This window comes from Chamaea fasciata, unplaced genomic scaffold, assembly GCF_029207755.1.
Source record: "Chamaea fasciata isolate MVZ Bird 193981 ecotype frontalis unplaced genomic scaffold, bChaFas1.0.hap1 SCAF_4, whole genome shotgun sequence".
Taxonomy (NCBI): domain Eukaryota; kingdom Metazoa; phylum Chordata; class Aves; order Passeriformes; family Sylviidae; genus Chamaea; species Chamaea fasciata.
The window spans coordinates 81,510,238-81,522,587 of NW_027094089.1; the positions used below are offsets into that span (position 1 = coordinate 81,510,238).

The window sequence follows — 12,350 nt, forward strand, 5'->3', positions numbered from 1 at the left end:
TCATCCTTGGCAAGTTTGGTTCTCTGCCATAACTTGTTTATCGTTTTACTCCAAACTTTTCCAGAGTCCAGAGTGTCTTCTTCATTGTGTACACATTGTCATTAAAAAAAAACCCAACAAAACCAAACAAACCTGAACCTACTTACAATTGTATTTTCCTCATTCCTGAAACCTCCTAACCTGGCTGACTTGTTGGAGTGCATTTCATGCATTCTTAGCAGATAGGCTGAAGGAAACGCCTCGCTTGGCGCAGCTGGAGGCTAGAAATCGTGTGGAGTTCATGAACGTGGCTTGTCTTCTGCAGCAGTGTGCTCAGAGCCCAGCAAGGATCCCGACCTGCTGGACGCAGCATGAGTGTCCCATGTCTGGAAAATGGCTGGTGTGACACTGCTGCTGACAGTGAGTTAAGGTAGGAGAATTCACCGACTTCCTCAAATGTTCCCTTATTTGAGGAATAACTTGGTGAGAGGGAATGCCTGCTTGTTAAATTGTGGTTTAATACTTGGGAAGTGGGATTTTTTTGTTTTTAAAACTGGTTTGAACAACGTGAAATCAGGAATGAAGGGTTCCCTGCTGGATGCCCCAGTGGTAGGAAATCAATACTGCTGGCAAGGGTAGGGAATGTGAAAATCTTTGTAAAGTATTAGCTCTTATGGTGAGCTGTCAACAGCCACCACTCTTAAGCCTGTGTTGACCATGGGTCCTTGTCCACCTGAAGGAGAAGTAACTTGGACTATTTTGCCATTAGTAACACATTTGAAGAGTACTGTGATATGAGCTGAGTCCCTTTCACCCTGAGCTCCACTTCCTACTCTATTTTGGCAATGGTTTGTGGCAGACACAAGTTGGAAGGATTTCTGCCTTTTGCAGACCTTGTGCTGGATGATGGAATCATAGGAAGTTCAGGTAATGAAGACTGCAGTGTTCCAAATTTAGTTCCTACCTCCTGGGACATTAGAATCCTTGTGCCCAGATGATCACTAAGAGGACTGAGATGTCACCTAGGTTATACCCAGCCTTCCTCTGGCTGCTTGTTAGCACAAGAGATTTTTAAGGGAAACCGGAAAAAAGTGATAGGTGGCCTTTTTTTCTTTAAAATACATTATTTTTCCAGCATTTTAGCTGGTCACAATCACACAAGCTTCTGCACACAGATAAACGATGCTGAAGGAGCCCAGAATTAATGTCAGGAGCTAGTTAGCATGTTAATAAAGTGGTGCAAAGACATAATGGCTTGTACTGAGTGAAGAATGGGGAAAGTGATCCTCTGGGCTGGCGCTAATGCTCTCTAAATTGTATGTTGATGTGTAGTGCTGGAGCAGAGTCAGAAAAGCTACTTTGCTTCTTGCTGTTGAGGTGACTTCTTGTGCTTTCTCAGGCTATTTGGTTGCTCATGTCCTTGCCAAGCTTTCACTCCTTGGGCTGGAATTTTCAATGGCAAGTGCTGGCCCCCGCTGAGCAATCGTAAAGGTCCTTAACCCAAACAGTGGGCTGCGCTCTAAAACAAGATGGGAAAAACCAGTGTCTCATCCTGTGCTCAAAGTCCTTCCAGTTTTGTGATTGGGTTGTGCTAGTTCCTGCTTCCCCTCATGGACCTTGGGAAGGTGCCTCTAAATTGGGAGGTAGTGTTTCTTTAGGTTTTCCAAGTCTGGGAAAGCTGGGTCAGTCTTAAAGTTGTGAAAGCTTGTCTTCTGAATCAGAGTGTGACCCTGCAGTCCTGTTCCCACTGCTGTGTTTAGGTGAATCTAGAAGGACGGGACAAAGCAATAGAAATTCTAAAATAAGGACTAAAGAGGGCTTGAGTTTGGACATGAGTTGGCAGTTGGTGACAGGAGATTAGGGCTGATTGAGCCAGTGACCATGAATCAGGGAGAATTGAACAGAGCACATGGTGGTGGAAGATAGAGATAACAAGCAAAACTAAACATAGAAGCAAATAATAAATAGGGACAAGAAGTTTGTAGGTGAAGGCTTAAGCATTACAGTCATATTTCTTAGTATCTGGATACTTGTTTTACAGTCTGAGCAGTTTTTTTTTTCATGAGTAAGGAAATTCTGAGAAACCATTTGAAGGCAGTCTTCACTGGCACTTCAGAGTATCCTTTGAGATACAGATGAGTGCAATGTTTATTGGGAAACTTCTGAGGGTTGGGGAACGTATGACTAGGAAAGAAATCAGATAAATGTGTTGAACTAGGTTAAGCAGTGCTGTGTATTTCAGGGTTAGTGGGATGGAAACGCAGATCTAATGATTCATGAGGTTTTGTGCAGTACAACTGGCTATTGGCCAAAGGTTGCCCTGATCTCCGAAAAATAACAGCCTTCCTTTTGCTACCAAGGTTAATCAATTATGCTATGCAGTGTCATGAGCTGACAGTGAGACTGGAAATTTGAATAGAAACAGCAGGCACTTCACTGCATTTGTAGCCTGAGCCTTGCTAAATATGATTTTGATTAGACCAGGACTTGTGAGCTCCGGCTGGGAGCTTATTCCCTTGTGGCCAGAAACCATACAAATGCATGAAAATGATGCTTCTCCAGGGCAAGCAGTGACATTCCTTGTCCTGCTCTTACCATATCTGGCAGCAGAGATTTTAAAAGAGAACAGAAAGGAGTCCTACTCCTCTGTTGACTTCCTGCAAACTATTTTAAGTGTAGTTCCTGCCTTAAACCTGTAAATTCTGGTCAACCCACAGTGTGTGTTTCAGAGTCTTGCACCAAAGTTTTAAGCAGATGGCAGACCCACCACATTCCTAGGTAAGTTGTTTCAAACAAGAAAAGGTTGTTTCATTTGTTGTTGTTTTGGGGTTTTTTTTTAACTTGAATTTGCTGTGATATGAATTTCCAATAATTTAATCTGAATGTCTTTTTCTAACAGGCGAAGAAGCTAATTACTCTTAGAAGTCTTTTGTTTTGGAGATCTGTGCTGACAGTGATTAAGGTACTTCAGACTTTACCTTGTCTAAAATTATTATTTTCAGCTCTAATGTCATATAGTGGGATTTGGGGTTTTGCTGCTCTTGTTGGGGGGTTTTGGATTTTTTTTTTCACTCTGTCATTGTTTTTTGAACACAAAAACCTAAATTGTACAAAGCATTTTGATAAGTTCACCCTGAAATTCATTCAGGCATAGTGCTGCCTCTGAATTATTTTTTAAAGTGTTTAAGTTCTTCCAGGGGGCACATTCGCACGTAACTTGGTCCTAAGCCCAGACGTAAAAAGTCAAGATGAGAAATGAAAGCTGGTGGGTAAATGTGCCCATTCTGCCCAAGTATTACATTTTAGGAGTATATAATAAGGAAATCAGTAAAGAAGTGGTGCATGGAAAAAAGCAGAAAAACAGAATCTAATTCTACTAATAAGTGTTTTTCTGGCCCCTACCATTTTTGGAAGGAAGCTGGGCTCACCATTTACTAGGCACTTGAAGTTGAATATTTTCTCTTTGACCTGTCTGGGTTTGGTTTTTTTTTTCGGTTTGTGGTGGTTTTGGTGGGGTTTTTCATGTTTGTTTTTGGTTTTGTTTGTTTGTTTGTTGTTTGGTTTTGGTTTTTTGTGGGTTTTATTTTTGTTTTCTCGCAGGTTTTTTGCAGGGACTGTTGGTCCTTGAAAATGGAAGAAACAGGAAAGCTTTCCCCAAAGCCAAGTAAAAGCAAAGAGCCTGTGAAAACAGAATGGGGATCTCAGAGCGTGGTGTTTACCTATTTCCAAGGAGACATTAACAGCATGGTAGATGAACATTTTTCTAGAGCTCTCAGCAATGCCAAGAACCCCCAAGACCTGAGCACAAAGCCCAGGGGTGGGGCTGTTGTCCTGAAAAATGGTGAGCTCCTTTCCATATGTGAACCTGGTGTTGGATGGGGGTGACTGGCTTTCACTAAGGAATTTAAGATCCTAAAACACTGAGCTTAAATTTGGAGTTTTTTGCAAACAGAAAGCAAGAAAATCATACTTACAAAACCCTAGGTTATGTAGCTAGGACTTCCTGGGTAAATCCCTGTGATTGCTGGAGTGATTCCCAAGCTTTCCATGGCCTGTTGGCAGGACTAGGTTTCTATTCATCCTTTTCCAGCCAAGTGTTCCCCATCACTGCTGGATGCAATAAGTTCATTATGACTTAAGTTGTCATCTTCACAAAAATATATTTGTCTAAGCTCCCAACTCTCAAAAACCTGCCTAAGTTGATTCTCAGGTAGTACTTAAGTGCACACTTAAGACTTAGTAGAAACGTTGATGGTGGTGGTTTAATCTGCTTTAAATATGAATTTGTGGTTGATTTTTAAGATAAGCAGCACTAAAGTGATTATATATTTCTGTTAAATGAATATGCAATCTGGTAGCATTCCCTTAGAAGTCCATTGGAATTTGCCTTGGGAAAAGGTAAGAATTGATGAGACTTCTGATGCTTTTTTTCTCTTTTTTAATAGACAACATGTCTCCCCATCAGTGGAGCTTCTCTTCACGTTGCTGCAAACCATATCCATCATCTTCTTTAACAAGCATGGCAAATTCTGCCCTGAATTTTTCTGCTGCTGGTGTGGTAGGCCAGTGCCAGCCATCATCTCTGCATGGTCATCCAGCTCAACCGGCAGATTTATGGCCCTTCCCTCCAACTGGGACTCCCAGTGTCACCGGTTCAGTGTATCCTCACACCCTCCCTGACCTCTATGCAGCCAATGAGCTGATCTCTGACAGGAAATACAGTTCTCTTCTTGGCCTTCTGCAACAGGAAAGGTGCTTCACATCCATGCAAGAATGCACCATGAAGCAACACTCAAGTTCTGCTTGTATGACTGGACCTGCAAGGTTACAAAATATGAGTCAAAGTTCAGCTCCTGAGGGAGGTAAGAAAATACTATCACTTTATTCTGAGATGACGTCTGATGTAAAGTGGCAGAATAGTACTGTCTGTTCATACACTTTTCAAGCTGGTTCCAACTCACAGAAATCTTTGACAGTAGATAACTCTGATATGTACTGTGGTCCTTGGGATCAATTAACTGTATAGTGTGGGTTCATCAAAAAATGTGCATTGCCTACTCACACAGTATTTCACCTTCTGGTTTACATTGGGGAGACATTTTAAGTGACTATAAGCATTGTGTTAGCACTATGAACAATCTCTAATGCCCACGGGTATTAGGTGTGGTGTGTACCAGATGCTTCCTCACTGGGACTGGAAAGGGGTGGCCAGGAAAGATCCCTGAGCAGCCTCTCTTACTGTGCAGGCTGTTAATTGTGTTCTGAATACAGGATGAGAAACTGCAGCCCTTACCAGCATGGCATGGGATTTTTTCTCCTCCCAGTCTCTGTCCATAGCTGGAATGATGAGGGTTCAGGGGCTGGTGGACCAGTCTTGCCTTGTCTCCTGGCTAAGAGCTCCCTGCCATGAGGCACTGCTGCCCTGCCTGCCAAAGGCTACATCTGCTCCTTGCAGATTTCCCTGAGCTCATGCAATTCACACAGTGATGATTGTTGCTTGTTTATTATCCACAATTACTAGGAATCTCAATCCTAGGTACTACCAGCACACCACAGAAAGATGCCTGAAGTTCTTTTATGTCCCCACAGTGTCTAGATCTGCTGGATAAAATTGCTCTCTTATGAGTAATTCTGCCTTTGAGAAGCTCTCTGGGGTTAAGCTTCCTGGCCAAAGTGCTGATGCCTGTCAGGGTACATCTGCATTGCTGTTCCTGGGCGTTCCTCAGTCAGGCAGCTTGACACTGGTCTCCAAGAAAAAGGGTTGTGAAATTGTTTTGGGAGTCTGCTGGAAAAATACAGTGTGTCCTACCTGGTACTTCTAAACAAAAAAGATCAGGCATGTGAAGAAGCAATTCTGAGGCTTAGGTTTTGAAAAATAAGCAGCTGAGAAATACCTCCTGGTTACCCAGTTTCGAAACTGCATCAACAGGAATTCAGCAGAATGTGGGCTAAAGACTGCCTGCAGATACAAACAGGAGTTTATCCAGAGTTCCTCTTTTTAGTATACAACAGAGTTATGTTGTTATGAGACTCTGACTCTAAGTGTTTTGCTAACTTATTACTGCTAGAATGTCTAATGCCTGTCTGTGTCTGTTCATGGTAAAGGGAGAGTGTCTATATCTTCAGCTGGAGTGCAAACTTTCTGCTCATGGTATATGAGCAGAGGTTTTGTGTATGTGTTGCGTAGGCACTCACCCTAGACCTCATGTAGGTGGTGAATGAGAGTTTAATTACTTAAAAGACATTGTCTGAACTGGGATCTCATTTAAGAACAAGGTAAGGTGCCCTCTTCCCCCAAGGGGGCAATGCAAGCCTATCAAGGCTTGGGAACCCCAGAAACTGACTTCTCCAGAAAAAGAGCTATTTCATGAAATTAGTCTTGTGTTGATAACAGGGAAGCACTGCTAACGACAGTGGACTGTTTTTCCCAAAAATTCAGAAAGAAAATGAATGAGGAAAAAAATTGTAAAGGAAATTAAACAGCTCAGTATTCCCCAGCCATTACCAGTTAAAGCCCTTTCTTTCAGGATGTATACAGGGCCATTCTGAATATTCATGAGCCTCTAAACACCACACATGTAACATCATCCTTGTCATTATCAAACAGCCCAGCAAGGATTGATAACAAATGACTGGTCCATGCTCACAGAGAGTATTTGGCAAATCCCTAGGATGTGTGCATTTAGTTTGGCTGTAGGAGTCCTTGTTTCCTGGCTCTATCTGTTAAACATACTTCTCCTTGCACTGTGTCATGTTTAAGAACAGCTGATATTTATATTTATGGAAGTGTATGTTGCTGTGCCAGACAGCACAGAGCTCCTCAGCACCTGTGCTATAGGCTGGGCTGCAAAAGCACAAGGTTTCTTTAGTAACTACGGTCTACTTTTATCTCTGTGCTGAATCTCTGCTCATCCCCAGTACTTTTATTTTTTTTTTATTTAAGAGAGAAAAGAAAGCTCTTACCAAGGCTCAGAAAATTCCAGTGTAAGCCATGCCACTGCAGGTGAGTAAAGAAACCAGCAGGTTTAGAGCAAATCAAACAGCAGCCTTGCTTATGCATGTAGTATAAAAGATTCCTTGTTTGCCTTTGTATTTCAAAAGTTCCTTTTTCTCCCAGATAGAACCACCACTTCCCATAACTACATTAACAAAGAAGAAAAGCACTACATTATATTAAAATTAGATGTACAATTTTTTTGGACCCCATCTACCTTAGGTTTTGTGCTTATACCATCAGGCTGCCATTTCACAATGCCTGTTTTGCACTCATTGTCCAAGTTTCAGATCCCAGAAAGATAGAACAGCCCCTGCTTTGTACCTCAAGCACACATGTGGTAGCACTGCTGCAGTTTGCATCAACAAACCCACCATACTGCTGGGTGAGTTGTTCTAAGAAATTATTCCCAAAGCATTTAGGCTTCCATATTTTTATTGGTGTCTTGATACTGGTCATACCCCAGTGTTGGTTCTTTGATGTGCGATGTTTTGAGGATACTTCAAATGGTCATTCTGGTTGTTCTAGTAAGAGTTCTTTTGAAACAGACCCAAAGGTGCAATTTTGTTTGCACAGCATCTTAAGAGATTGCAAGGACTGTGCTGTTTGACTGTCCTGATGCTGCTGTGTCTTTCAGGTATTCAGATTCATGACAGAAGACGAGATTTGTACTTCTAGCAACTGAATGTTTCTACTTTGTTCTGAAACAGAAAGATATTTCTGTGAACTTTTATTATTTGCAACTGTGAATCAAGAAGAAATGAATTGCAGCTATCCTGTGTTTTTTTCTTTTAGCTGGAAGAATACATGTACTATTTACTGTCTGGGGAATGACAAAATAACCCTTTTTGATACAGTAAATAATTTCTAATGTTTGTAGTATTAACCTGGCTGTATGTTTGTTGTGGCAATATATCATTTATTTAATGCTTTTTATGTAACCCTCTTGAAAGGACTCCCACACTTTTAATCTTTGTGTTTATTAATTTACCAGCTCCTGATAAGAAGTACAATTCTTATCAATGCAGCTGATAACCTGTAAGTGCAGGGATGCAGTTAGCATAAATTCAGTGCGGCCACTTCTTAGCCTGATTTGATATCCCCATATTGTTTAAAATAGTCTTAGGCCACTGGCAAGAAACTTCAACCAAGCCAGCAAACCACATTGTGGTATTTATGTTTTGAAAGTGCAGCAATTTGTGACCATACTTGCAATTCCTAGAGATACTCTTCAGAAATTATATAATATACTTATGCCTAAAGGTTCTCTTTTGCCCTTGCACTAGTGTATAATCATCCTCTAGAAAGCCATGAATTCACAGTAGCTCTGAGAGGAAACCTAGATTCTCATTGGGTGTAATTAAAATACCATTCAGCAAAAAGCTGCAGGTAGGTGTTCTATTTTCCCAGCCTCTCTACAGGTGTAAAAGATTCTTTTTCTAAATAAGCTCAGTGGGGGTTTTTTTTCCCTTCTCCATTGGTTGTACATTAATATAATATAATGGCGCATGATTAGCTTTTTTTGACAGCTCTATGCAGTTGCTGAAGGCAATTTGACCTCGTGATTTTATAGAACAAATCTTGAGCTGGTATAAATGTGACTGTTGGACCAGATATCTCTGCTGCCACTGCTCCGGTTATAACACCTTGTGTAGTTCTATAAATAATATGAGCTTAGCAACATCAGGTGTTTACAGTACTAATTTACAAACTGAGATTTTGAAAATAATTCTTTTTTTAATTCTACAAGTTTGCTCCAGCAGTTACATTTTCTACATCAGTCTGAGATCACTAGGGGAACTGTTTTAACTAAACTAATAAAAGATACACTAACATCCTGTCTCCATATAGATGAGCATGGAAAAAAAAACCCCACTCCTTTTTAAAATTTCTTCAAAGATCCCTTTCCTCTAAGTATAAGAATACTTCTCCAAGTAATTTTCTTTTGTTATCCCGAGTCACTTGATTTCCTGATTTTAAAGGCTACATGGTAATGTAATCTGACTTCCTCTGTGGCCAAGGCAAAGATTTCCAACCTGTAATCTGTACATCTGTCTTACAGGCATGTGCTATAATTCTAGTGAATTATGATTCTTGCTTCAAAATATTGAAAAATTTTTTCCTCCCTCTTCCATCCCTTCCAAAGGAAAATGCTCATATAATTTCTCTGCAAGGTCTGAGAAGACAGTCTGTTCAATTGCTCTTAAACGTAGTGCTTCCTTGAACAATTTTTTTTTGCAGCTGGGACTATTCAAGATGACTTATAAAGTCCTTGGTTCTGGTGAATCAGCCAATTTGGGTTGGACAGTGTGGGGGAGAAAACCCTTGTTTTTAAATGCATGTCCCATATTGCAATTTGACCTTAATGGTTTGGTATAATAGAGTTTTGGACATTTCACACAATTCTCTACATCAGATAGGCTTTTCTTTATACATGTATAGATTAAAACAATATAGATACACATATATCGTCCTCTAGAATACTGTTTGTCTGGAGTGTTTCGTGCTCTCCAGCCCAGGCTGTTGGTGCGTGCCTGTGCTGCCCTGCAGGAACTGCATGCTCCAGTGACTGTCTTCATTCCCATTCAGTGTGTACTCTCCTTGCTGGCAAGGACTTGGCAGCCAGGATGCTGCATCCAGCAGCTGCCATCTGGTACTTCCCACAGCTATTTTTGGCCCCTCCTCTGAATGCAGCAATCCTGGAGGTGATGGGAGAAGGGATGCTGGATGTTCCCCTTTCAACAGCTTCTGATTCCCTGAATGCTAATGGACCTCTGCAGAGACCATTCTGAAGGATAGACAGGGGCCAGGTGTTACATCCCTGGAAGCGTTCAAAAAGTGTGTGGATGTGGCTCTTGGGGATATGGTTTAATGGTGAACATAGTGACACTGGGTTAATGGTTGGATTTGATGATCTAGGAGGTCTTTCCAACCATAAGGATTTTATGATTTTCTATTACTGACCCTGTGAGAAACCACTACTTGCCTTTGGGTGAGTGTCTTCTAGTCCAGGAATAACTTGTTTGCACAGATGGCTTTTCTCCTGTCTTTTTCTGATGGGCAGATAAGATGCCAACTACATGCTTTATGAGCTCAGGTCAGAGATTAAGGCATCTCTGAGATGCAGTGGACATGCCTGCCCTGTGTGGAGTCAGGGCATTTTTTTACTCAGCTGCAGGAGCTCGTGTGCATTTTTTCCACCTTGTGTGTCCCTGGACACAGACACTTCGCAGGCATCTTGTTCTGACTGTTCACATGAGCTGGCTCTGGTCCAGGTCCTCCTCTGATGGTCAGATAAACTTTGTGGGTGGCCGGGAGCAGCGAACTGGCTTAGCTACTCCACCCTGCTTTAGTCACTCATGAGTAGTGTTAAAAATAGTCCCAGACTGCAGTGACAAACACTTAACCAAGCACGGCAGTCCTGGTCCAGGGTAAAAGTGTTGTTGCACCACTTTGTTCTGTGTTCTGTTTTCCTGCAGTGTCTGATTTAAAGCATTGCATGTTTTAGGCTCAGGGCTCTATTCCACTTAGCTGCTTGACCCACTGAGAGTTTGGTACTCCTCTGAGCTAGCATATGTCATTACTCTTGGAGGATTTCAGCAGAAAAGTGGTGCAAACTGGTGGTTTTGGTGCCTTGGTATCCGGGAAGGGTTTCAGTATCACAGGCCACATCAAAAGGCTGTGTGTTACTGGTCTGACAGTATTGCTGCACTGTGGTCATATCCAGCAGATCACAATTTATTTACTGAGGAGGTGCAAAAGTGGCTGAGAGGTGGGCAGGCAGCAGCTAGACTTTCCAGGACAGCACAGATGTTGTTCTCAGGTGCCTGGAGCCATGATGGAGCTGGCTGAGCCAACGTGAGCCAACTCAGATGCAGTGTTCCCCAAAACAGGATCCAGCAGGAGTGCCCAGGGTCACCTGTGAGCCACCATGGACCTGGCTGAGCCCAGTGCCAGGAATTCACTGCTGATTCATGCTGTCCTCCAGTCTGGTTACTAGGTGGGGGTTAAGTTGGGTGCAGCAAACCCTCAGAAAAAGTGTCTGCTTCCCTGACCTTCATCCTCACCTCTGTCCCCCCATCTCTTTCCATTGCCCCAGCCCAGGATTTGCAAGCTCTGCATTTGTGTGTGGCCACAGACATTTGTGTTTTCCCCATCTATCTTTCTCTGAAAGGCTAATGCTGGAATCAGCACAGGCTTATAAAAGTATTATCAAGCAGCATTTCATTCTGGTATGCAACAGTATTACAGCTCCTGCTTATGACCTCTCCACCTGAGGTAGGGGTAAAATAGCAGCTCTTTCCCTCACAAAAATACAAATTTTCTGTGCTCAGAATTATAAAGCAATCAATTGGCTCCCAATGCTGTGTTTTCTCAGAGCATGGTGTCACTTTAGATAGATCCCTCTGCCGAACAGAAAAAAACTGATTGAGTGAATGGAAGGAAACTGAATGTACTGAAAACCCAAAGGACATCTCCAGTGACTGAGTACAGCCTAAAATAATCCTGTACAAGCTGCCTGTTGGACACTGTCACCCTGAGCCTGGAGAGCAATGCAGAAGCACCCACGCTCCATGGACTCCAAGTGAACTGCCTGAAAAACTTTGGGTCTCAAGCATGTGCTGGATAAATGATATATAAGAGAAGTTGCCATCTGCAGCTCCCCAGCCAAGGAACAATCTGTGCAGTCTGGGTGCTGTGCTTAACCCACTCCAGGGGAAAACACGTCAGCTAATTAAAAATAATGGGCAATAAGGAAAGTCCTCCATCTGGACTTTTTGATGCATAAAGTTGCTTGGTTTTTCTTTTCTAAGGTAGACTAAGTAGATTCTAAGGAAAACTTTCCTGGCTTTTATGTGTCTTGTCACATAACCAAGACATTTGAGGCATGTGATATCATCACAGTTCCACCCCACATTGTTTGTTGGTGCTGGATTTGTGCCACATTTTAAGAAAAGATCAGCATAAAAACACGCTTTTTGCCCCCCCTTTCCAAGGTTGCACTAATGCCTGTTGTCTGTAAGTGTGCAAAGAACAGTCGGGCATTATTTTGCTTGCAAATGACAAAGGGACTTTGCTAGCAAACAGCATTAAGGGTTGTGGCACTTATGGATGCCCAACAGCCGAGTTTGCTGCATAACACAAAGGTGAGTGATTTACTCTGGGTAAAAGAGCGGGAGCAGGAGTGTTTCCACTCTGCTCCATGCAGGATTTAAGCACCCTCTTGCTGACATCTACATTTGCAAACAGAGCATGAAATGATTGCCCAACACCTGCCCTGGACGATTGGGACTGTTTTTCTGGGTTCAGACCTGTAGGACCAGATCGTGGTTGCACCACTGTTTCCTGCAAAAAAAATTACCGATTTATACCAAAA

The 12,350-nt window shown here is 42.3% G+C and overlaps 1 protein-coding gene across 1 annotated transcript; it reads left to right on the top strand.

Moving 5' to 3' along the window:
• The first annotated feature begins 319 nt into the window (after positions 1-319).
• Positions 320-8,266, top strand: VGLL1 (vestigial like family member 1). Its single transcript, XM_066182476.1, has 6 exons — positions 320-409; positions 2,879-2,941; positions 3,580-3,820; positions 4,425-4,841; positions 6,923-6,982; positions 7,611-8,266. The coding sequence occupies exons 3-6, from the start codon at positions 3,610-3,612 to the stop codon at positions 7,649-7,651; spliced, it is 729 nt and encodes a 242-aa protein (XP_066038573.1). The 5' UTR covers positions 320-409; positions 2,879-2,941; positions 3,580-3,609; the 3' UTR covers positions 7,652-8,266.
• The last annotated feature ends 4,084 nt before the right edge of the window (positions 8,267-12,350 follow it).

Coding starts and splice junctions, on each gene's coding strand:
- VGLL1 (XM_066182476.1), top strand. CDS start 3,610: ATGGAAGAAACAGGAAAGCTTTCCCCAAAGCCAAGTAAAAGCAAAGAG. Junction 4,842..6,922: donor AAGTTCAGCTCCTGAGGGAG/GTAAGAAAATAC, acceptor TTTTTATTTAAG/AGAGAAAAGAAAGCTCTTAC. Junction 6,983..7,610: donor TGTAAGCCATGCCACTGCAG/GTGAGTAAAGAA, acceptor TGTGTCTTTCAG/GTATTCAGATTCATGACAGA.